Here is a 25646-nt window from a genome sequence, read left to right as displayed (position 1 = left end):
GAGCCGGATAAAGAACCCAGTGACTACTTTTTCTCTGTATCAGATGGGGGTGAGTGGTCGGAGGATTCTTAAGTCAACACTACGGATCTGAGTAACAGTGACTTGGATGAGGCTGATGGTGTCAAGACAAAAACTGTCCTGAGGAAAAAAAAAGGAAGCAGGGAGATCGAGATCTCACTTGGGATTACACCCCTATAATTCAACTCACCAATTCTTTGTCTAGTGGTCATCCAGTCTCCGATCCGTGTGGGCCGACCCCCCCCTCCCCCGACACTAGAAGCTATTTTTCAGGCCATATCGATGCATCGGGACGAGACGCGCCAAGATGGTCGCAAAGCCCAGGCTGCGATGCGAAAGGTACATGGGGTGGTGCGAAAGTTGACCAAAACTTGTTGCGCTTTCGGGGGAACGGCTGACCGACCTTGAATCAAGGACTGTTTCTACAGAGTCTGATCTTACAACCAACCAGGCGTTAACAAATCTCACGAGGCTCGGTTAGTCAACATACAATGGAAGCTGGAAGAGCATGAAAACCGCCAGTGGCGGAACACTCTGCGGGTACCTGGGGTTCCTGAGGGGGTCAAGGGGGCAGATGTCTGCTCGTATGTTGTGGACCTATTAAGGGATACGGATTGGAACTGGGCTCAAAAGGTCCAACTCGGCCATCGAGTCCCTTGTGTACAAAAACAGCCAGCGAGGGCAGGAGGCTTTCCACGAGCCATTCTTGTATATTTTGGTAACTTTTTGCTACGCCAAGTTATTTTTGAAAAAGCAAGACCAGAAGCAAAGAAAACCAGGAATGGAGTTTCCTATTTTGTCAGACCTGATTTTTGCCACTCCACCGTTGAAAGGCCAGTTGATTAAACCATTTCAGGACAAAAACGCACAAGCCTTTTTGAACAATCCAGCTTGGCTCAAAGTGATTTGGGGAGGGCAAACACGATTTTTTGTATCAGAAATCAAAGCTAAAGAATACCTGGAGGGCCTTTCAGGATAGGTATAGATATTGACGAGCGTTTAGTTCAGAAAATAGAATATAGATCATGGGCGATTTCACTCATATTAGGGGAAATAAAAAATAGGAAAAGCTTGTGAGGTGTACAAGCGGGGTTTTTGGTTTGGGGCTTGGATTTGAAAGCTGCATGTATTAAGAAACACAAGGGTCACGTATTTTAGGGCTCTCGCTTCTGTGCGGCGCATCCATCATGCACAGACTCAAGTCTGAGTGCCTCTTGAGGGGGGTATTGGGTATGGGGAGGGGAGTGGAGGATGGGTGGTGGGGGGTGGTGGGGTAGGGGAGAGTGGGGGGCGAAAATCCAGGTAAAAACATACCCAGAATTGATAATGAGATCTGTATAAAACTAAAAGAAAAAGAAAGAAAACAGATCATTGTACTAAAGGTGGGAGAGAAAAGAAGTAGAGGAACACTAGGAGTACACAAATCTAAATTCAGATGGGGAGGATAACTATCTGTTCAGTGAACGTAGCGGGGTTGAATGATAGAGCGAAGCGGTCAAGACTGGCTGAATTAGTGAAGACAAATGCTTTCAACGTAGTGGGTCTACAAGAGACCCGCTTTCCTTGGGGGGAAAAAGATTTGTTGGGTATCGAAGGGTATAACATATTGGCATGTGCATCCCAAACCTCAAATATTTGCGGAGTGGCTATACTAGCATAACCTATCCTGGGACAGGCTAAACGTAAGGCTGCTGACATATTAGGGAGATGGGCTATTGTAGAACTAGCGGCTGGGTTTACGGTGTCTTCGATCTATGGATCAAACCAGGACGATCCTCAGATATATGAAGATTTGGAGCTGGAACTCGCGGCATGGCCTAGCCCATTAATTGTATGTGGAGACGTCAATATCTCTCTTGATCCACGGCACGGACAGTATAACCAAGGGGGTACTATGGCCGAAAGCCAAGAGTTTATAGGGCACTAACTTCTCTTAAGAGTAGTCATGGTTTGATTGATATCTGGGTTATGAAAACCTGAATAACCCTGGGTATACGTATTACTCCTCACTCGACGCTTCCCAGCTGAGTGGTCGCTCCCTTTGGCTCCGGTATCGTTGTGTAACGCTTCTTGCTGGAAACTGTGTGAAATTAATTGCCTGCTGTGCGCTTTGTATGCCGCTTTGCATATTTCATTATTAAGATTGCCAGCGCGACTTTCCTGCTCTTTTAGTGTATTCCCCCAAGCGCCCTCCATTTTGTTGTTGTTGTCCTCCTACTTAGCCCGCCCCGCCTCCCAGCTGAGCCGCCCTCGCCTCTCCCCCCCACCCTCCTTATATGACATCCGTTCCCGCGCGCAGCGTTCACGCGCAGCGACCGCGCCCAATCCGCGCCGAAGGTGCGCCAAAGGTAAGCCCGTCTACGCCCGTCCGCGCCTGGACCGCGCCCGGCGCCAGACCCCCTGGCCCTTGCACCCCCCACCCCTCCCGCATCACTTACGATGCCACCACCCTCCTAGCCCTTAACCCCGGTCGCGCCCCCAACTGCGTCCAAGCCGCTCCCGAACACACCCATGGACCTTTCTCTTGCTACTCCTGCAAATTCAGCGGCACCGACAACATCTCCGCTACGACCACACCACAAATTCCCGACCCCAATCACCTACAATGCATCCTTCTCAACACCCGATCGATCCACAGACACGCCATTGACCTATGGAATCTACTAGACACCATCTCTCCGGACGTCGCCTTCCTAACAGAAACATGGATGAACGCTTCCTCCGCCCCAGACATCACCATTGCCATCTCTGAAGATTATAAGATCACACGCAAAGACCGTACCGGCCACACAGGAGGAGGAATCGCTATCGTCCATAAAAAATCAATCCGCATCTCAACCAGCTCTGACACCAACCTCGCCAACTCCGAACACCTTCACTTCTAGATCCACATCGACCCCAAGACCACACTCAGAGGCACCCTCCTCTACAGACCACCAGGACCCCGCGCAAAATTCAGTGAAGAAATCACGGACTTCATCACTCCACACGCGCTCCCCTCCAAAGACTACATCCTTCTGGGAGACCTCAACTTTCACCTTGAAAAGATCAACGACCGCAACACCACCACCCTCTTGGACAACCTCGCCAACCTCGGACTTAAACAACTGGTCACTTCCCCCACCCACATCGCAGGCCACACACTCGACCCCATCTTCACCTCCAGCAAACATGTCTCCTTCAACTACACTACGGATCTCCTCTGGACTGACCACAGCTGCGTTCACTTCACCTACAACAAGCCAAAACCCACCAACCACCTCCAACCAACTCTGCAAAGAAACTGGAACAAAATCACCAACGACCAGATCTCCTCATCGCTCCTTCTAAACACCCCAGCCCACTCTTCTAACCCAAACCAAGCCGCCGCCAACTTCATCCTTTGGTTATCCAACACCGCCGACACCTTAGCACCACTGAAAAAACGACAAATCAAACTTGGCAGCAAGAAGGCCTCATGGTTCAACGATGATCTTAAGAAATCCAAGAAACTCTGCCGCTCCCTCGAAAAGGCCTGGAAAAAAGACCCAACCACTAGCACCAAGGACGCCTTCAAAAACGCCACCCGCACACACCACCAATTAATCCGAAAGGCCAAGAAAACAGCATTCAAGGATCGACTTGACAACAGCGCCCACAACAGCAAGGAACTTTTCAACATCGTCAAGGAGTTTACCAATCCCTCGGCCAACTCCAACGACATCACCCCCTCTCAAACCCTCTGCGACTCCCTAGCCTCATCCTTCCACAACAAAATTGCAGACATCCACAACAGCTTCGACAACCAACCCGGAGACCAACCCACCGAACCATATGCCGAACATTCTCCCCCCTTGAACACCCTTAACGACTGGAACCCAATCTCCACTGAGGACACCATCCGCCTGATGAACTCCATCCACTCAGGATCCCCCACAGACCCATGTCCTCACCACATCTTCAACAAAGCAGACTCCGTCATAGCACCACACCTCCGAGACGTCATCAACTGCTCCTTCAACTCCGCCACCTTCCCGGAAAAATGGAAACACGCTGAACTCACCGCCCTTCTGAAAAAACCCACAGCGGACCCCACCGAACTCAAAAATTACCGCCCCATTTCGCTCCTTCCATTCCCGGCCAAAGTAATCGAGAAAGCTGTCAACAACCAGCTCGCCGCTTTTCTCGAAGCCAACAAATCCCTCGACTCCTCACAGTCCGGCTTCCGAGCAAAACACAGCACTGAGACCGCCCTCATCGCAGCAACAGACGACATTCGAACTCTACTGGACAATGGAGACACAGTCGCCCTCATCCTCCTCGACCTCTCTGCAGCCTTCGACACAGTCTGCCACAGCACCCTTTTACAACGCCTCAGAAATATCGGAATACAAGGAAAAGCACTTGAATGGATCACCTCGTTCCTCACCGGTAGAACCCAGAGAGTCCGCCTTCCACCATTCAAGTCCGAGGCCACTGAAGTCATCTGTGGCGTACCACAAGGATCCTCACTCAGTCCCACCCTCTTCAACGTATACATGAGTCCCCTCGCGACCATCGCCCGCCAACACAACCTCAACATCATCTCCTACGCGGATGACACTCAACTGATCCTTTCTCTCACCAATGACCCCAGCACCGCCAAAACTAACCTTCACGAAGGAATGAAAGAAGTTGCCGAATGGATGAAACACAGCTGTCTGAAACTGAACTCAGATAAAACAGAAGTCCTCATCTTAGGTACTTCCCCCTCTGCTTGGGACGACTCCTGGTGGCCGGAAGCTCTTGGAAAAGCACCCATCCCGACAGACCACGCACGGAACCTAGGCGTTATCCTGGATTCTTCACTCTCAATGTACAGACAAGTCAACGCCGTATCCTCATCCTGCTTCAACATTCTTCGCATGCTCAAAAAAACATTTCGCTGGATCCCCACCGAAACCAGAAAAACAGTCACCCATGCTTTGGTCACGAGCCGACTGGACTACGGAAACACCCTCTACGCAGGTACTACCGCTAAACTCCAGAAGAAACTCCAACGAATCCAAAACGCCTCAGCCAGGATCATATTAGACATCCCGTGCAACGAACACATCTCTGGTCACCTGAAAGACCTCCACTGGCTACCCGTCAATAAGAGGATCACTTTCCGACTGCTAACCCACGCACACAAATCACTCTACGACATCGGACCAGAATGCCTCAACTCACGACTGTCCTTCTACACCCCCTCCCGCCAACTACGTTCTTCCAGCCAAGCCCTCGCCACTGTACCTCGCATCAACAAGACCACAATGGGAGGCAGATCCTTCTCATACCTGGCTGCTAAAACATGGAACTCACTCCCCACTTACCTTCGCCTTACCCAGAACCACCTAGCATTCAGAAAGCAACTTAAAACGTGGATATTTGACAAGTAATCCTCCTCCCCTCCCTAAGCGCCTTGAGACCCTCCGGGTATGTAGTGCGCTATATAAATTCTTTGACTTGACTTGACTGTCCGCATAGGAAATATGTTAGGATTGATCATTGTTTTTGCACAAGGGACGTACTTAATGGAGCTGGCATTAGGAAATTTCCAAAGGTGATTTCTGATCATAACCCATTAATCTTGGAGATTGAAATTGCAAAATTTAAGAGAACGTGGCGCAAATGGACATTTGATAGGAAACTCCTAGTTAATAGCGATTATATTGAACATATTAAGATCTGGTCACAATAATTTTTCGGCATAAATAGATATAGTGCTGGCAGGGGGATTGTGTGTGATTCTTTTAAAGCTGGCCTTAGAGGTGAAACTATTAGCTTCATTGCCAGGGCAAGGACTCTGCGCGAGACTAAGAATCAACAATTAATGCGTGACCTAGTGGAGGCAGAAGAAGAACATGTTTCTCTAATAATGCAAGGGTGGGAGGGGGTTAAAATTCAGTATCACATAATTGTTCTTAAAGCGGATATAAATAGCTGGTTAACACAAAGATCTGCAGAGTAATATCAATGCCATCGGAATAATTCTTATGAAAATGGAGAACTAGTTGGGAGGAGGTTAGCTCTTCGTACCAGACAGAAGACATCTTTGAATCTAATTCCCTCTATTAAAGTAAATGGACAAACATATACGGATTCAGATGATATTATCAGGGGGTTTCAGGATTATCAGATATTGTATCAAGAGGATAATGATCAGGATACAGCCAGAACACTACAGGATATATTCCGCATAGTGATTAATACCGAACTTGGAGAGGGGTTGGATAGTTCATCTAAAGAAGAATTAGAAAAAGAAATCTCATTAGAGGAAGTTCAGGCAGCATTGCAAGGAATGGTCTCAGGGAAAGCTGCTGGTCCAGATAAGATACCGTTGGAGGTATATAAGATATTAAGAGCAGTGATAATTCCTCTTTTACTAGATCTTTTCAGGGGTGTTCAATATAGTGGAAGTCCCCCAGAATCCTGGAGAGACGGATATCATAATCTTTCCAAAGAAAGGAAAACCAATAGATAACCCAGCTTTGTATCGGCTAATCTCCTTGATTAATTCAGATAGAAAAATCTATTCAAAGATATTGGCTAACCGATTAGGGAGGGTTATAGGACATCTGGTCTCCCCCTGGCAGCATGGATTTATCCCTGGAAAAGAAACTACTGATCATATTCGAAGGCTTATTTCATTATTTGATATCATGAGCGGGACGGGAGTCCAGATGGCTATGATCCTCCTTGACGACGAGAAGGCATTTGACCGGGTGTCTTGGATGTTTTTATGGGGGATACTGGAGCTAAATGGTTTTGGACGACAAATCATAAGGGCAACCAAAGCTATGTTTTGTGACCAAAGAGCCCGGTTACAATTGATGGGAAAGGAGTCTGGTAACATCTTAATATCTAGGGGGAACCAGGCAAGGGTGTCCCTGTTCCCCCATATTATTTGCTATGTATATTAACCCCCTTGAGGTTAAGCTTCTCCGAGAAGATTAAGCCAGTAGTAACCAGGGGATATGAGACTAAAGTTTTGGCTTATGCCGATGATGTTGCAGTGTTAACTACTGATACAACAGATACAATTGAGGAAATTATCCAGATAGCTGAAAGATTTGGGCTAGTTTCAGGCTATGCATTGAATAAAGGGAAGACAATTGTTATTTGCACAGATAATATTGATTTTAACGATTCGAGATGAGCAGAATCGGCAGTCTACCTCGGGGTCCGAATTAGTGTGAAACTGGACGAGATTGTTAAGTGTAATTTTGATCCTTTGGTTAAGTCAATAGCTACGGATTTACGGAGAGTAACTAGGTTACACCTGTCTATTATAGGGAGTTGGAACTTTTTAAAAATGACTATGTTACCTAAAATCCTGTATCTGTTTCGCTCATTCTGCTTGCGGTGGATGACCACCTATTGAAGATTTTGGACTCATTCTTCTCTAATTGTATCTGGCATTATGGGAAAGTGAGGAGGGCTTTAAAATATTTAACCCTACCACAAGATAGAGGTGGGCTCACAGTCCCCAATGTTACACTATATTACTGGGCGGCCCTTCTCCACCAGATAATCTTGTTTGTAGTAGATAGAGACAGCGAAATGGATCGGGATGTGAGAATACCTACAGTATATGAACTTGCGTTAGGGAAGAAAGAGCCTGTTTTCTTATTGAGACAAATGGAGCAGAGCTACTATAAAAAGGTCCGCTTCAAAGTAATATATAGCTCTTGGAAGATATGGAAACAAGTCTCAAAATTCATGGCGATCCCGAGAGTTTGTAGATATACTCCCCTGTGGCTTTCAGCGCTATTCCCACCCCAGGATTATGAGGTTATGAGGAAAAGATGGGAAGAACTTGGTGTGGGCATAACCTGAGATTTTTATGGGGGAGAGCAAGCTTCTCAATTTTCTAGACTCCAGCAGGACTTTGGAATTTGAGATAATCAATACTTTAAATTTGTGCAGATTAGGAGTATTCTTACTCTATGTAGACCAACGATTAAATTAGATAAAATACCACTGATGGAAGCTACTTCTAGGAAATCAAGTAGAATTAGGAACATATACAGTTTATAATTAGAAAAACTACCAGATGATGTAGAAAAAACCGAGACATCCTGGGCAATGAAACTAAATTACCCAGATGTAGATATCTATATGAGCTTATCTCTAACTGCTAAAATACTTCTATCCACAAGTTTAAAGGCACAAATGTATAAAATGATATTTAATTTAGATTTTACACCTTCTAAATTATTTATTTGGGGAAAAAGGCCTGATGATAAATGTCCCAGATGTGGGGCAGGACCGGCCACGGTGATTCATATGTTTTATAATTGTGATAAACTGTCCCTATTTAAAAAAGGGCTTCTCGGCTTTTGGGAAGGATTATTTGGCATTAGATTTGAACTGACCCCTACACTGCTGATTTTAGGATTGGATAGCTCCTTGGGCTTAATACCGCACAGGAATATTGCCTATTTCTGGGAACAGCAATATTTAGGATTATGTTAGCCGCCAGGTGGAAGGATATAGAACCTCTGACATTCCAGATGTGGCTTGCTAGGCTCCTTGAAGTATATAGTCAAGAGACTGCTTTGTATGTATGAAGGGGCAGGCAGGCTAGAATTCGGGGGGAGGAAAATATGGGCATTTATTTCGGAATGGTGCAGAGAAGCCAGGGGATTGTAAGTAAGGAGATGGAAGGCTTCCTCATCAGAATGTTCCAGCCTAGTGAGAACAGGGTTTCAAGAGTTTTGGGTCCTAAAAGGATGCCCAGGTGTAATTTAGGAACCGCAAATTGTATATTTCCTTAAGGGCAGTATCTATCTTGGCACTTTTGCACAATTCTATTAGTAGTATATTGTAAGAATGAATTGTAAGATTTCATGATTTTTATATTTGGTTTTAACTCTTAGAATTCCAAAGCTGCTCAAATGTAATTTTAGTAATTGTTCTTAACATGGATTAGCTGCTAAATGATGTTCCTGTTTTTCTGAATTGTTATGTACTGTATTAACTGTTTTAAGATCTGATCAGCCGATATTTATTCTTGTGTACTGTATCAACTGTTTTATGATATGATCTGACTAGCTAATTTGCATTCTTGTAAATGGTATTTTCTGGGTATGAAATAAAAAAATTAAAAAAGGAAGGGTGTGAAAGCCACCAATCCCTCCATTACCTCCTCTGTTAGTGTCGAATTAACTAGGAAGGATTTTGCCGGATTAATGCGCAGGCTCGCTACTCCTTCAAAACATTCCAACTCCCTTAGCAGTGTTAGGGAATGTTGCAGATCTGATAATGTCATGAGTATATCGTTAGTGAACAACAAAGCTTTTTGTTCGTCTTGGCCAAATGTTATCCCCTTAATCTCTTGGTTTTCTTGGAGTTCAATGCTTAACTCAAAAAGAAGCGGGGCTAGAGGGCACCCCTGTCGTGTTCCCCTACACAGAATAAAAGGCTTGGATGCTACTCCGTTGACCAATACTCTGGCCTTCGGTGCGGCTATGGTGGCCACAATCATATTTATGAAAGTTTAACAAATGCCTAATTGTCGAAGGGTCCGAAAGAGAAAACTCCAGTCCACTCGATCAAACGCCTTCTCGACGTCTAAGCCTACCAGTACTGCAGGGATTTGTTTTTTGGAGGCTTTTTCTATAAAGTGAATCACTCTACGCACATTGTTGTGTGTTTGCCTATTCTTTATAAAGCCCGATTGATCCGGATGAATAAGATCCGGCATTATATTCATCAATCTAGTGGTCAATATCTTAGAATATAATTTAGCGTTTAGGTTAAGCAATGCTATGGGGCGATAGGAACTGCAGTGTTGCGGATCTTTCCCTGCTATGGGTATCACCGTAATAAGGGCCTCACTCGTAGAATGCTTTGTCTGGTTAGTGCTCGGTATGTGGTTAAAAAGAGAAGTCAGTTGAGGGATTAAATCGGAGCTAAAAGTTTTGTAAAATGGATTGGTCAGACCGTCTAGTCCTGGTGACTTATGTAATTTCAGACCCCCTAAAGCCCGTCAAACTTCGTCCTCTGTTATGGGTTCCTTTAAGCATTCGTTCTGGGTTGTTGTTACTTGTGGGAGTTCTTCTGTGCCGAGATAGTCCAATTGTGCTTGCGGGTTGGGTGGATCGGCTGTGTATAAAGATTTGTAGAAGTCTCAAAAGATTTTCACCTTCCCAGCTTTATCTTGTGCCGGCACATCCCTAGAGTCATTTATGTTCCCAATATATTCCTTTTCACCTGGAGTTGTCATGCTAGGTGTGCCCCCACTTTGTTGTCCTGGGCATAGGAAGTCAGTTTGAGTCGCAATAGGTTCAATTCCACCCTATTAGAGTAGATCGCGTGTGGTTTTGCGTGTAGAAAACGGAAGTGTTGTTCTTCGGCAAGGACGCGCCGCCAACAGCGGATCGGTGGTGGCTGGCGGAAATGGGAGTATTTCCGGCCCCAGCAAAAAATCTGGGAGTAAAATGGGAATCAGACCTTTCTTTCTCAGCCCAAATTCAGCAGGTGGCAGGTTTCAGTAAATTGAGAAATCTACGGAAATGTTTACACCTACTACCGGAGGATTGCCGTAGAGTTATAGTTCATGCCACTGTGACATCCAGGCTGGACTATGCTAACGGCCTCTACTTGGGCCTGCCAGTGTAACTAATCAGAAGACTACATATGGTACAGAATGCGGCTGCGAGACTGATGAGATGTGTACCATTTTGTCACCATATCTCTCCGCATATCAAAGAGCTCCACTGCCTGCCGGTGGCTAGAAGAATTGAGTTTAAGACCTTGACCATGGCATTTCGAGCAATTCATGGCAAATGTCCTAGTTACCTGAAGCAACGGTTATGCCGCTACAAGCAGAACTGTTCCTTGAGGTCCAACTCTCAAAATCGGCTCTGTACCCCATGATTTCTGAAAGCTCGTCTAGGTGGTAGATCTTTCACAGTAGGGGCGACTAAACTTTGGAACTCTCTGCCAAACGATATTCATCATATTGAATCAGAGCCACTATTCAGAAAAGCAGTAAAAACTTGGCTCTTTAGCGTAGGCTAGGGTCTGCCTTTTGTTTTCTGATCACTTCGGCGAGCCGGCTACATCTAGAGCGCCGGGACACCTCTGTTTGAGGTAGCTGTTCACACTTTATAAATGTTGGTATTATAATTATTATTCCCCTTCAAAGCCGTGACTTGTCTTTGAAGTATGAGCGAGGGATTAGTCTTGTGTGTTTGTTCTAGTGCATAAAGTTCTCCTCCAGTCTTAATCGTTCCACAGTCCTTTCTTTATTAAGGGCTGCCATGAGGTTCAAGCATTGGCCTCTTATCACAGCTTTAAACATGTCCCAATTGTTCGCAGGGGTCATGTCTAGGGGGTTGTTTATGTTGAAGAAATCCCTAATAGCAGTGCGTAGTGCGTCTCGCATTGTAGTGTCTCTAGTTATGGCATTGGGGAAGAACCATCTCTTAAATTTCGGCTCAGGGCAAGCCCAGTTCAGGGAAACCTGTATTGGGGCGTGATCCGAGATAATGATAAAGTGTGAATTATGGCTTCTCGTACTTGTCTGTTTAATATGTGGCTCAGGAAAATGTAGTCAAGTCTCGAGTAAGTGCGATGAGAATGCGAAAAGAAAGTATAATCCCTTTCTTCCAGATAAGCCTCCCTCCAGGTGTCTCGGAGTCCCAGATCTTGAATAGTGTGTTTCAGGTTCTTAGGAAAACTGCCTGTGTGGATGTGTGCTAAATCGATCTCAGAATTCCAGGTCAGGTTAAAATCCCCCATCAAGATTATATCCCCCATCAAGATTATATCCCCCTCTGCAAAGCCCCCCAGGAGAGACAAGGTGTTGTGTAGGAATCCCGCTTGGTGAGTGTTGGGTGCGTACATTGCTGCAATTGTACAGAGCCTCGCTCGTGCCCGGCCTTTCACTAATGCTGTCCTCCCCTCGCTGTCAGTTTTGAAGTCCTCCGGTTGGAAATTGAGGGAAGTGTGAAGGAGAAGGGCGACTCCGTTATGTTTTGAAGTGGAGGATGATTTGTATATCAATGGGCATGTCTTGTGTTTTATTCTGTGATCATCTGATCTCTTGAGATGGGTTTCCTGGAGCGCCTCAATATCATAGTGTTGGTCGGGAATATTTCCAGACCTTCTGGCATTTGGCCGGGGCATTCATACCTTTAACATTCCATGATAATGTGGTGATTACTGTTCTGGCTCCTCACCACCCGCCCAAAGCCCCAGTTTCTCCCCCACCCCTCCCTGTTCATAGTCACACCATCCCTGTTGTTCGTATCTGCGCCTCCAGTGTGCATAGCCTATCTGTGTTTTACTCCTATTACCCTTGTCACCCAGGTCCCTGCTAGTAAAAAAAGAAAAGAGGGAAAAAAAAAGGTAGAGAATGACAGTATAAGATAATAAACATATTTTAGCTCAAATGACATTGCGGCAATTGGCCCCTGAACTGGACCACCATAGTGGCGTCTGCCGAACATTCGAGGCGAATCGGACCATTGTCCGCTGCTGTAGTCTACCTTTTGTAGTAAATTTATGAGATGGGATCGTTTCTTTGCACTTGCGATTAGTGGCACTGGTCACCAATGTGTTGCCGAATGTTAATCCTCAGTCGTTTCAGGTCCAGCTTTGACCTACATCCTACCAGTATGTTCTTTTAATATCCGGCGGAGACGACGACTTGCGAAGGCACTCCCATTTCCTGGGGGATTTGTGGGGGAGTTTTATATATCGCGAAATTGAGTCGAAGGTATCTGGTATCAGAGCGCTTTACATAGCACCAGTTGCGTTACATGAGGACATTCATTTTTGTTAGGCACGGGGAGATTAAGTGATTTGCTCAGAAACACAGGATGTTCAGCGTCCTTGCCGAGGCTCGAACCCGGTTCCCCAGATTCGACCGCCCTAGCCGCTAGGCCAACTCCTCTCCCCATTTTCCCAGGTTTTCCTCTCGGGGGGAGACGACTGTCATTGTTTTTCTGACCCTACTCCAGACGAATAGCCTTCTTGGGTTTCACTGTTATTCTCCTCTTGATTGTTCTCTGCAACTGGAAGGCCCAGAAGGGAAAAAGCTTCTTTGACCTCGGTGATCTGGTGCGCCTTGTTGCGATATTCAAACCCTAGGCCGAAAGGTTAGGTCAACCGATATCTAATATTGTCCTTCCTCCGTTTCTCCGCAACAGGCCTGAGTAGTTATCAGCGCGCTAGTGAGGCAGGAACTACATCTTGGTAAAGATCACATGAGAATCCGTGAAATCACACTGAATCCATTTTCCTGGCCACTTGCAAGATGGACACTTTGTTCTTGAAGGAGTGCATTTTTGTCAGGATGCCACGAGCGCGGCGCTTCTCTCCTTGTGGTTTGCCTTCCTACTCTGTGAACACGATCCATTTCGATTTTGGGTACTGCTCCGCCCAGAATTTCTGTAAAGAGTCCTGTCACAAAGGCTTAGAGGTCTGGTCCTTCAGCCCATTCTATAAGCTTGCGAATGTTTTCATGTCGTGACCTGTTCTCTAGGTCCTCGTTTTTCAAGAGCATTGTTTGAAATTGAGTTTTAAGTTCCCTTGTGGTCAGTGCTAGGTTTTCAGTCGGTCATTCCATGGTTTCCGTTTTGGATTCTAGGTCCATTACCCTGGTGCCCACTGAATCCACATCTTGCTGCAGGGTAGACAATCTGCTGCTGAGATCAGAGCTTAACGTGTCTAGGGACTGTGTCATGTGGCCCTTTAGTTCTTCTCTTAATTCCTGCTTAAACTCTTAGGGTGGCAAGCAAGTCCTCTTTAGATATTGCCATAGCGTTCCCCCCTCCTGCGGGTACAGGTAGCTCTTTGGCGGGTGTGGAGTTAAAGTACGAGGAGACTGTTGCTTTGTTGTTTTTTTAGGAGGCATAGAGGACCCCTCTACTTCCTCCGAGTTGGTTTCGCGGACTCTCTTATCTTTGTCAGGCTTGTGATTTCTGGGAGCCCACCCTTCTTTTCCCGTCTCCCTGTGTTGAGAAGTGCTCGTTCTCAGGCGAGCCATGGCATGGTAGTCTCTCAGTGTCCCCGGTGTCTGATTGGCGGTCGCGCCACTGCTGTGCTTTTCTCCCCTTTTAGAATACCACTTGTCACTCCTTGTGTTCTCCTACGCTCCTTATTGGAGCTCCCGGTGTGTCGCGTGGCTATGGGGTCCCGGGCTGAGCCTGGGGGAGAGTGCTCACAATCTGTGCTTATCTTAATGGCCAAGTGGTTCTTTTGGGGCATCTCCCCTGTGTCCTTATTGCTTATATGGGGGTTATTCCACTTGTGCGCTGTATTCCTCCCTTGCTAGGCCTTTTTTCTCTTTTTTCCAGTCTTTCTACATCCTTCCCTGTGTTGGACTGGTATGCATCTTAACTGTGCCAGGTACCAATGCTGAATTCATGGGGGAACAGGTCGTGGGTGTATCTGCGTTACTGTACTCTATTGCTCCTTCTCCACATTTATTATAATGGGAGTGTCTCGACCAGGCGCCATCTTAAAGTCAGGCAAATGGCTCATCTGCGTCTGACCTCTGATTTTGGCCATCCGCTGGCGTCCTTCGAGCTGAACAGGTATTCCTTGCCCACTGCAAACTGATTTCCCCTACCTAATCATCATGTTATGGTAGCACATGTAAATACAGATTTCCCTTGTTTTTTGTAATTAGACTCCACTCTCAGGATGTTTGCCATTTTTACCTCCCAAAACATTCATTATGATTTGCAAACCTGAATATTCTAGTATGTTCTATAAATATTCCTATATAATCCAAAGCAGAGTTTGTCACTATTCACTGGCCGTCATATTATCTTCTGCAATATTTGTTATGTTCCCTCTAGCCGATTCACCTATGAAGAGCTCTTGTACTTTTAAAATCTTTGAATGCTTGTTATGTTGCACCTGTCAATTTTCAAATGTGCTCTGGCAGTTACCCTGCTGTGGCACTTTATGTAATATGATTGTGATTAAATGTAATTGATACTCGTCATTTACAAGTTACATTTTGTTGAGTACTATGATAGCACCAATGTGGCAACTGGACCATCAAATAGTAAAAATATAAAAGAAAAGTTATAAAGCATCTTGAGATCTACCACAAGAGACAATGGTTGAAACACATGCAGCAATTCTTGTGACAATGTCATCAACAACTCTAAGCAACTTACTTCAATAGTCTATAATAGGCAAATCTGAAGATTTCCTGGAGGAGGACCGAAAACACCACACCAAAGATGAGCAAATCTCTCTGCAGAGACGCATCTTTATTATTGCTGACCCGCATCGCAATGAACCACACTAGAGAGGAGAAGAGCAATGAGACCAGCCAGAAAAATGCTCTGAAATAAAAAAAGAACATAATTGGAATTGGACGACACATACAGATTAAAAGACCTAACCATTTTGTTTGTCAAATTGTCAATATCTCCAAACAAAAATGTTTAATTTTCTAAAAGAAAAACACTTTTTTGCATGAAAAGACCAGTAAAACTTGGGGAATACATATTTGACCCCCAAGCAAAAGCTTGTTGTTTACATTGATCAGGTTGTAAGTGGTCAGCAGTTCTCGAAAAATCTACCTGTCCACTTGCTATGGCGTGTCAGATTTTATTAGGTCGAGCTACTTTTAGGACCAACTGGTCCTCTCTGGTGAGTGAACATGAATTGGAAAGGAACATGTCTTATGTACGTTCAGAAAGTAAATCAGCAATAGAGATGCCCTTGAATCTTGTTTTTATCTTGACACATTTGCTGTCTGTTCAAGGACAGAGGTCAAATGTCAGTTTGCCGTTTTACCAATTGCTGCTTAGAAAATGTTGTTCACTTTTCTTTTTCCTATTATAGTTAGAAGTTTTTTGTCAAGTGAGCTGCTTTACAATCATTCTGAAACAAAAGGCTGTAGGGTGTCAGTTTAACACACAACACTTAAATAGCTTGCAAATAAATAGTACAAATATTTCAATATATATCAGGAATTACGAAATCACATTGTATTTGTAATTCAGAAGTGTGATGAAAACAAAGATTTAAAAAGGAGCAAAACAAATCTGAACTTTTTACTTGGTGATGTGAAAATGACAAATATTTGCAGAAACTATTTCCAAACAGCAAACACACACCACCACAACTCCAATGCTCAACAAGAATCACTAGACAAATAGTTCAAAGTACTATTTTGATAGTAAACCTTTTTCTTTATTTCAATGAATCAACATTTATCAACATAATTATTCCACGCAAAAAAACTTACATATAATTTCAATTAATGTATGATTTCTCTGTCATTCCCCCTAAAAACACATGCATTCATACTACATACATACCATTTGTAACGTCAGTTAAAAGCATTCTTCAGATACACTGTGCTTCAACATTATTTAGGAAGCAGATGCATGGGGATTTACTATAGCTGTACGTCAACTATTGGAAAGCGTAATTATACTCATTGTATACATGTGTAAAAAGAATCAGATTGTCTTATTCACATATTAATTAGCACACTTTTCTTGACATCATATCTTAATACAGGTTTGTTAACTCCAGCATTTTTAATTATCTATTGCATCTTCATGGTGAGGCACCAGTGTTTGCAAGTGCAGAAGCGTATTTCTGTGCCAAAGGGCCAAAAACCACGCACCTTCTTCACTTCACGGGGTGGCAAGGCAGCCAAACAGTGCCTACAACAACAATAATAATGAAACCTCAATAAAACCCTTAAGACAAACACTGTGTAACTACCATATAAACCACTGACCATATCACCAGTGAAACGTGCTCAAGACATCACACCTACGTGAAACATCCATACGGTGACCAATCTGAGGTTAAAACCATGTTTTATAACATACTACCAGGCTGGTATCTTCTAAAGGGATCTCAACCGCCACCATGATCCTCTGTGCAGAATCCAACATGCTTTGCTAAGGACCATAAATACCGGATTACTTGGTCGTCTTTGGCATACAGAGGCTGGAGTACAACACTTTCTACATGGAGATGGGTACCTCGATATGGTGAGGTCAACAGTGGAATGCAAGCGCTTTAACTCAGAACGTGCCACGCCACTGTATAGATTGAAAGAACATAAGTATAAAGAAATAACAGGATCCAAGTACCGGTCTATTCATAAGAAAGCAAACAAGCTTATACTAATTCAACTGTACCCCTTATGAGCACTTATGCTGGTTTCGCTGGTGGCTTTCAAGAATATACAGAAACTCGCTACTTCAAAGGGTATATACAGATCCATCTTCCACTCGTGCAGGCTTTAGAAAAAAAATATATATAAGTTTGAATACTGATCCTACTGGTAAATGCGTGATGTTACAGTGAGAAAAGAATCAAATTCTCTCCATCACTTACTCTTTCCTAGCGGAAGACGAAATCTACATACTGTGCGATGACACCGGGAACCGTGATAAAACAGGAAGAGTGGAATGCTTCAGCAAAGGTGCCCAAATAAAGATTTTGGCGCTCTTCATGTGACTTTCATTTCCAATACGGTAGCTCTGCTGTTATGCCCGTAATAGGACACCAGTCATATTTGGAATTGACTGTAAAAAATATATATAAAGGTAAGATTGCCCATCCTACTTGTAGACGCGCAGAGCTAGAGTGATAAAAAGAATCAAATTCTTACAGTCACAAACCTTACCTAGCAGGATACCAAATCTACGTCGTGCAAAGACGACAAACAATGACGGAACAAGAAGAGGGAGGACACCTCAGCAAAAGGGCCCAATTAAAAATTCTGGCCTTCCTCATGCAATACAGAAGCTCGGTTACTACGCCTTCTAATTAGACAGCAGCCATATTGGAATGGTCCAGACAGGTAATAATAATTCATAAAGTCTTGTGAAAGCCTGACGCATGAACATTGCAAAGAATTGCTATTAAAATTGGACCCTAAACTTGGCATCTATTGAACCAGGGATTAAGACTGAAGGTCTTTTGTTTGGGGATTCCTTTATTAAGGAACTCAGTCAATACGCATCTACCTTTGCATAGCTTGACAAAGTGCAACAGTCACTGAGAGGTTTTCTTTCAACATGTTTTCTACAGGGCGGTTAAGGGGATGCAGCGCTTTACCGGATGCAACTTCCACAACCAAGTTTCCAGGGGTTCCTTTAATTCGTCCTACCAGAAGTACAAGCCTCAGTTCTATCCCCAGTGCGGGAGATGCTTCAGAGGTCGTGGACAAAAGGGTTCCCCCTATAATTCCAAATTAGGTAAATTCCTTTTTTGCAAACACAAGGAGATGATGGACGGAGTGCTGAAACTTTTCGAACACTCACCCCCAGTCACAGATCTGGGTTGAATCCATCATCATTCTTTAGCTCACTTTGCCACCCCAGTTCAGACACAGCTATATGCAAATCAGTTTTGACCCTGTGCCTCATGGGAACAGTCCAGCCCGAAATACCAAGCCATGTCTTCCCTGGACCGGAAACAAGCATCCTGGGACCGGTTTCTTTTCTGGCCTTTCTTCCACAGGGGGGTCGTCTATGCTGGTTTCTACCAAAACTGCATTCCATAATCTCAGATCCATGAGTTCTAAGCATTGTTCAAGATTTATTTGAGTTTTATATAGCGCTGGCTAGACCCAGAGGTATCAGAGCGCTTTACATGAGGTTTCACAATGTTACAAAGTTACATAAGTTACAAGTTACATCTGTTGCTAGAAATATTTAAAGAGCGTAGAAGATGAGAGAAGTGGAGAGTAGAAGGGTAAGGGGGTGAGGAAGAAAGGTAGGAGGGAGATAGGGCGGAGAGACGAAGGAAAGGGAAGGAAGAAGCCATAGCAGGGAGACGAAGAGGAAACTGTGCCCAATGTCCGGCTGGGTAGGCGACGGTCGAGGGGGAAACCTGGGACAATCTCCTCTATAGCTGTCTAGCAGCTCCACCGGGCATTAGCCATGTTGCTCAGGTCTCAGTGTTCAGAAAAGCAGATTAGAATCGAAACATGGGCTACAGATGCAAAGTCAGGAAGCGGAGGAACATGTCCCCACTAGGGGGCATAGGTAAAAAGGAACGGGGAGGGGGAGTAATCCAGAGAAGGAGCTGGGGCTGCCTTTAGGCTGCCGAGGGAACGAAGGCAGAAGCGTCCGCCATATTTAAGTCGGGCATATCATGTCCAGGCCTCTGTGGAACCCTGTTTAGGCTCTGCTCGTGCCCACCTAGGATCAGATGTGGCGGCTGTAGGAACTTGCAGCGGTTGTAGACAGAGTCAGGGCCCTCATAGGGGGTGCTGGCCATAGAAGAGAGAAGAGTTGGGTGCTACTGTAGTACATGGGGGATCGTGGACAATGGACGACGCCTGACATTGGTAGATCCCACATACCTCGACTCAGCGGCATGGCGGTCTCCGGCGTAGTCACGCTTCAACAGTCACTGAGGTATCTTCAAAGGTCCACTGTTCCAGTGCTGGCTGCTAGGGCTCTGGTCGGGTCCTATGGGATGTGGAAAGACGGCATCAGAGAGCAGTGCTGCAGGTAGCAAAATGGCGCCAGAGTGCAGATGGGCCCGGTGAAAATTGCCCCCTTGCTGAGATCGAACTAGATGTCGGAACTCCGTGAAATAAGGTGGAGGAATGCCAACCAAGCCCACATCGGGCTGTCAGCTAACGAGCCAGGTCTAGGAGTAGCAGAGAGAGAGGCTGCAAGGAGGGTTGCAATGGGTGGCGACGGTAATCCAATGGCGCTGGCTACCACTGCTGGGCAGCAGGGCTCCGGACACAGTGCCAGAGACTGCAGAATGACGCCGGAGAACAGGTGGGGCGGAGAAAACTTCCCCCCTGCTGAAATCAGGCGGCTCTGGTCGGGTCCTCCGGGATACGGAATGAGGCCAGCAAAGAGGAGAGCAAATGGTGCCGGAGAGTTTTGCCCCCGATGAGAACGGGCGAGACGTCGGTCCTCTAGAGGTGGAGGGGAAAGACCCACCGTTCAGGTGCTGGCCGCCTGGGCTCTGGCCGGGTCCTCCTGGATGCAGAACGACTGCAGCAGGTATCCGTGCCAGGGGCAGCAAAATGGCGTCTGGTAGCAAGTTGACCCGGTGAAAATTGCTCCCTAGCTGATGTCGGATGAGACGGTGATCCTCCGGGAGGGGGGGGGGGGGGGGGTCATCTTGCAGCAATGATCCAAGGTTATCTTATAGAACTCTTCTCCGAGCCTTCCAGACTTCCCTTACGAAATTCTCCTCTGAAATGACCAATTTTATATCTAGAGATTCAGTCCTTGCTGAGGAAACGTGCAATCCAGTTATCCCCTCCCGATCTTTCAAGGTTCTTCAGTTTGCTCTTGCTGGTTCAAAAGATAAACAAGAAAATGAGGCCAGTGATCAACCTCAGACAGTTCAATCAGTTTGTCATTTATCGCCATTTCAAAATGGAAATGAGCATTTACCTCAGAGCAGTGGCGGCTGGTGGAATTTGCAACTTGTGAGGCGTATGCAGAACTAATTAACGTATACGAGCGCAGCGAGTGAGCCCGACGGCAATAGAGGAGTTCGGGGGGGGTTCTCCCCCGTGAAGAATTTTTTTTTTTTAAATCATAATTTTGGTGCGATTTTCAGCACTATTTCTGTGATATATGGACTAACAATTCAGTTCTTCTAGGCATTCATAAAAGAAAACTTATACATTATTTCAGAGAATTTCTGGGTTGCCAAGCAAGTCTGACTTCTGAAGAGGGCTAGGGTACTAAGCAAGACTGCTTTGGCTCTACCCTTTCCAATAGAAAACACTAGTTGGTGATGTGAACAAGTTCAATGGACAAACCTGGGGTCTAGGGAGGGTCCCTCTCCTGAGAAAGAAATTTAAAAAAGATTGGCAAATGGTGCATTTTAAAGCAAATGAATGCAGCGATAAAGCAAGGCTTATTAAGCAGTGGGAACGTATAGTCTTGAAATATTAAACACATTAAAAACTGCCCCGTATCTTCTTGCATTAATTTGTTCAACAGTTACTGTAATATGTAAATTGTTCTGCATGACAACTTTAGCCCTTTAAAATGTATGCTTGCCCAGTGTCTTGCAGTGCATGCAGCATTAACTTTGGAAAAATATGCTCTAACCAGACTTCGGGAAGCACCCACAGCTGCTGGCTGTAACCAATCATATAGAAATATGTGCAGACAGGTCTTTAAGTGAGATGAAAAAAGTGGGTGCTCTCTATAAAGGAACATGCCAAATACATTTATGTGATTCCCATAGTGTGCCATCAGACCGGTATTTTGGTTTCTCTGTGACATACGCCTAAAGCCTGTCAGTACGATTGGCTTTGTCACTGGGTGTTAGCTGTTTAAGATAAACGAGTAACAACAATGATTTCTTATAAATAATTAACAGTGAAAATGTTTAAATTCTGAACTTCTGAAACAGTGAGTCTGTGAATTAAATAGCATTGAGGCCTGTGGAAGGAGTTTTGGCCTTCAATTATGTGTGCTTTACGTTAGATATGTATCCTCTTTTTCTCTGCATATCTTGTCCATCTGCACATCTTCAACCCCCTCTCTTTCCTCTTCAGCATACTCTTTTCACTCAGCCCCGAATGCCCTTCCTCACATCTCTATCACTTCACTGCCCCCAACATGCACTGCACTCCCTCAAATATAAGCACCTTAATTTGTCTTACTTTTGCCTTGCAAATATTTTGACATCAGTGAACCCCCTTCACACACATTTCCACAGAATTTCAGTTGCCAATGGAATACACAAAGATTGTTCTTTGTGTTCTGCAGAGAGGCCAATTCAATGACTTTAGCCTTAGCGCCTGCGTGCTCAATCAAAGCCCCTCAAACACCTGGCATGGCTCAAGCCTCAAGTATGCACAGAATAAAATACAGATAAACAACAAAATTATAAAATAGCTAACTCGTGGGGAATGCAAGATCAAGTAAACATGTAAAATAAGAGAGGAACTATATCGCTGAAATGCATTCCCTCGACGCTTTTTACAATCATTGTTTGCAAGTCAATCCATGTTTTTGGCATCAGTATTAACGTAGGGGCACGTACGCAGGGCCAGTTTTAATGCCATAATTCAGAGGACTGGTCACTGTAAGCACGTTACACAGTACTCTTGAACTATTTAAACACATTAAAAACTGCCCCATGTCTTACTGCATTAAATATGTTAAACAGTTACTGTAGTGTTCAAACTGTACAGTACACTGAAACTATGTAAATGTCGCACACAAGCAATCTGAAAACCCACAGAAGGCAAATTCAATTGCTTTAAATGTGAATGTCCCCCTTTACAGTTGCGACCAGCTTTCCCTTCTGTGGGGAAATATTTATGTTTACTTTCGCTCTACACACTCCAGCAGGCAGCAGTGGCCAGGGAGAAAACACTTTAGCTCAAAATGAATGTCTTTACAACAATAAAACCAGTAATTTACAGGGCTTTCAGCTGTGACAACAAAGGAGTTTGGACAGATGCCAGTCCCAGCCGCCTTCCCAATCATTCATATACATTTCATCTCATCGGTTTTCAAGATGACTCAGGCTGCTTCATAAAATACAGTGCATCTACAGTAGGCATCCATGGTGCAATTCATGAGTTTACTTTCTGCATCCCCTTTACCTGTGCGCATTATCTGTGAATGTCCGTGTGCATCTGCGTACTTGTGCACAAAACCGTACGTACAAATTTTTGTCAGGATTTTACAGGCAAAACGAGTGTGTTTGTAATAACTTGAATATACCAAGCATAAGCACTGCAACCAGAAACAAGGAAAATGGTGCAGTGTTAAGGACTGTGCTACCCTTTTTCCAATCTGGAAAACTCTGAATGGGGCAGTTAAACCAAAGCCGGCAGGATCAGTATTTCATCAGACAGTGTTACCGCCTGGTAATTTCTCCAAATTTATGAGGGCATCAATGTTCTGTGAAAACCGGTGGCAAATAAAGGAATGCATTATAACCCTTTCACTCTTTCTTCTTCTGTAATGAATAAAATGTCCTGAGTCCTCTGAATAAACATGATCTGAGTTTACCAGGCCCAAAGCAGGATTTCCATTGCAGAGCCTTGCATATCAGATTAAATTGCGGTCATGCCTGCCCAGGTTCTGAGTGCAGGCAGTCAGAATGAAAGGAACCAGAGAGGCTTTCCGAGCAGCCGACAGCCCCACTGCACAGGTGGCATGCCATACGATGGGGGGTCAGGAGGAGTGTGAACTATATGCAGGCGCGCTGGGCCTTCGGTACAGATCTGGGCTCCCAGTGTAGAATCAGTGTTGATAGACAGGCGCAAATCTTTATTTACATGCGCGTTTTTTCTTTTCTTCTTTTTTTTTTTTTTTTTTTTGAAACCGTTTATTGCAATCTCAAGAATATACAGGTATGGGCCTACAACCTTCCGGCCGGCCGCTAGAATGACAGGAGCATATGACATACATACAAAAACACTTGGCGTTGCAGAGGAGCAAAATCAGGAGGTATCAGCGTCGTGGGCCACATCACTCTGACCCCACAATACGGTTTCATTTTAAACAAACAACACAAAAACCACACCCGCAAGGCAACCTGCAATCGACAGTAACAGCACGTGCTCCCCGAATGGGGGACCCCAGCCATCCACAGGAGTCTAAAGAGGGGAAGGGGAACAGATCGAGGACTGGGGGAATTCCGTGCTCGGGGCTAGGAAAGGAGTCAACTAAGGGGACGGGGCTGGTGAGGCCGCAGGCAGCAATGGTGGCGCGCAGATACCCCCGCGGTAGGCGTTCCAGGGGCCCCATACCTTCACCCATGCCCCAGGCTTACCCCTCGCCACATACACCACCTTTTCTCGGAACATGCACCAATCCATGTGTTCTTTCCAGGCCGACACCGCCGGGGGCCTCTGGGATCCCCACAGTTGAGCAATGTCACGCTTAGCTATCATATATCCCAGAGTCACCCATCGCGTCTGCGGAACCGAGTAGTCAGTTGGTTCCCACACATTCAGCAGGCATCTCCTCGCTTCAGGCAGCAGCGCGACATGCGTAACCACTCGCAGGACCTCATGCACACCACGCCAGAATCGCTCCACCTTCGGGCATTCCCACAAAATATGCAAAAAAGTCGCCAAAGCACCACACCCACGCTTACACAACCCATCCTCAGCATAGCCCATACGCAGAAGCCTTGGCCCCGTCATGTAAACCCGGTGGAGTATCTTAAGCTGGACGAAGCGAAGGCGAGCCGGTATGGCCACCTCCTTCGGAGAGGCCACCGCGGAGATCCAGTCTTCGTCGTCCAACTCCAGCCCGTCGGCAACCCAAGCCTCGCGGAGGCCAGTCAGCAGGCCCGAGCGGTCATTAATCAATTTTTTGTAAATAAGGGAGATCGTGCTGTCCGGAACGTGGCCATCCAGCACTCTATCCTCCAGGGGGGAAGACTCCGGGATGGAGGCGACGTCTGGGAAGACTGAGCCCAGCGCGTGACGGACCTGCAAGTACCGAAAGTATTCACTTCCCTGCAGCTGAAACTCCGTCTGCAGCGTCTCGAATGTTTTAAATCCCCCTCTCGTCCAGAGGTCCCCCACTTTACTGATGCCGATCGTGTCCCACTTCTCGAAGCCCTTCGAGGTCCACAGGGAGCCCAATCTCTCAGACGCGTACAACGGTGATGCCCGGGTCAAACGGTCCTTCCACCCCATAGCTGCGTTAGCCGCATGCCATACTCGTACCATGACACGCGTAGGTCCCGTCAGGCGGGGGCCGGGCGCGCCAGAGTAGAGCGCTCGATTATAATCGCCACCAGGCAGGAGCATCTTGTCCATTTCAAATGCCGGGTTTAAGGCGGGCCCGTAAAGGCCATGATTAATTGCAGCCAGCTGGGAGGCCCAGTAATACCGTTTAATATCCGGGAGGGCAATCCCCCCGTCGTACCATGGGAGCGTCAACTTCGCCAGGGCAATACGCGGCCTCCCGTCCCAGAACAGGCGGCGCTGTAGACTCTCCACCTCACGGAAGTAGCGCGCCGGGACTAAATCCATAGTATTCTGGAGAGCGTACAGGAAGCGTGGCAACGACATCATCTTAAACAATGCCGCCCGGCCGAGCGGCGAAAGCGGCAAGCGCCGCCAGCGCGCGACGTCCTCCTTCAAGCGCTGGAGGGGGGGAAGCAAATTCCGCTCGTAGCGGGCCTCCGGGTCCAGAGTAATGTAAACCCCCAGGTACCGAAACCCCTGTGAGGCAATCTGGATCGGACAGCCCCGCGGGAGGACGGGAGCCTCCCCGGAAAGCACATACACACATGATTTAGCCCAGTTGATAACAAGGCCTGAATTGCGGCCGAACGAGCGCAAAACATCAACCAGGACAATCAATGATTTACGCGGGGAGGCTAGGTACAAAAGGATATCGTCAGCGTATAGGGACACGCGGTCCTCATATTCGGGGGTCCAACGGAGACCACGGATGGAAGGGTGCCACCGCAGCCACTCCGCCAGGGGTTCCAAGGCCAGCGCGAACAGCAGCGGCGACAAGGGACAGCCCTGTCGTGTGCCCCGTCCCAGCTCGAATGGGACCGATACTCTTCCATTCACCACCACCTGCGCCAATGGGCCCGAATACAACAATTTGACCCAGCTGATGAACCCCGGGCCAAATCCAAACTTCGCCAGCATGGCCCAGATGTATGGCCACTCGAGCGTGTCAAACGCCATGGTG

At 46.1% G+C, this 25646-nt stretch overlaps 1 protein-coding gene across 1 annotated transcript in view; it reads right to left on the bottom strand.

Annotated features, from left to right (window-relative positions):
• Nucleotides 1-25646, bottom strand: part of LOC146859934 (gamma-secretase subunit Aph-1b-like) — a 125769-nt gene that overhangs the window by 60863 nt on the left and 39260 nt on the right. Inside the window, exon 2 of the mRNA XM_085643676.1 lies at nt 15165-15335. Within this exon, the coding sequence (XP_085499802.1) occupies nt 15165-15335 (171 nt within the window). The remainder of the gene's footprint in view (nt 1-15164; nt 15336-25646) is intronic.

The sequence above is a fragment of the Triturus cristatus genome, chromosome 3_1, assembly GCF_964204655.1.
Source record: "Triturus cristatus chromosome 3_1, aTriCri1.1, whole genome shotgun sequence".
In the NCBI taxonomy this organism is placed as follows: domain Eukaryota; kingdom Metazoa; phylum Chordata; class Amphibia; order Caudata; family Salamandridae; genus Triturus; species Triturus cristatus.
The sequence above is the reverse complement of the archived record's forward strand: the minus strand, read 5'-3'. Positions and strand labels throughout refer to the sequence as shown.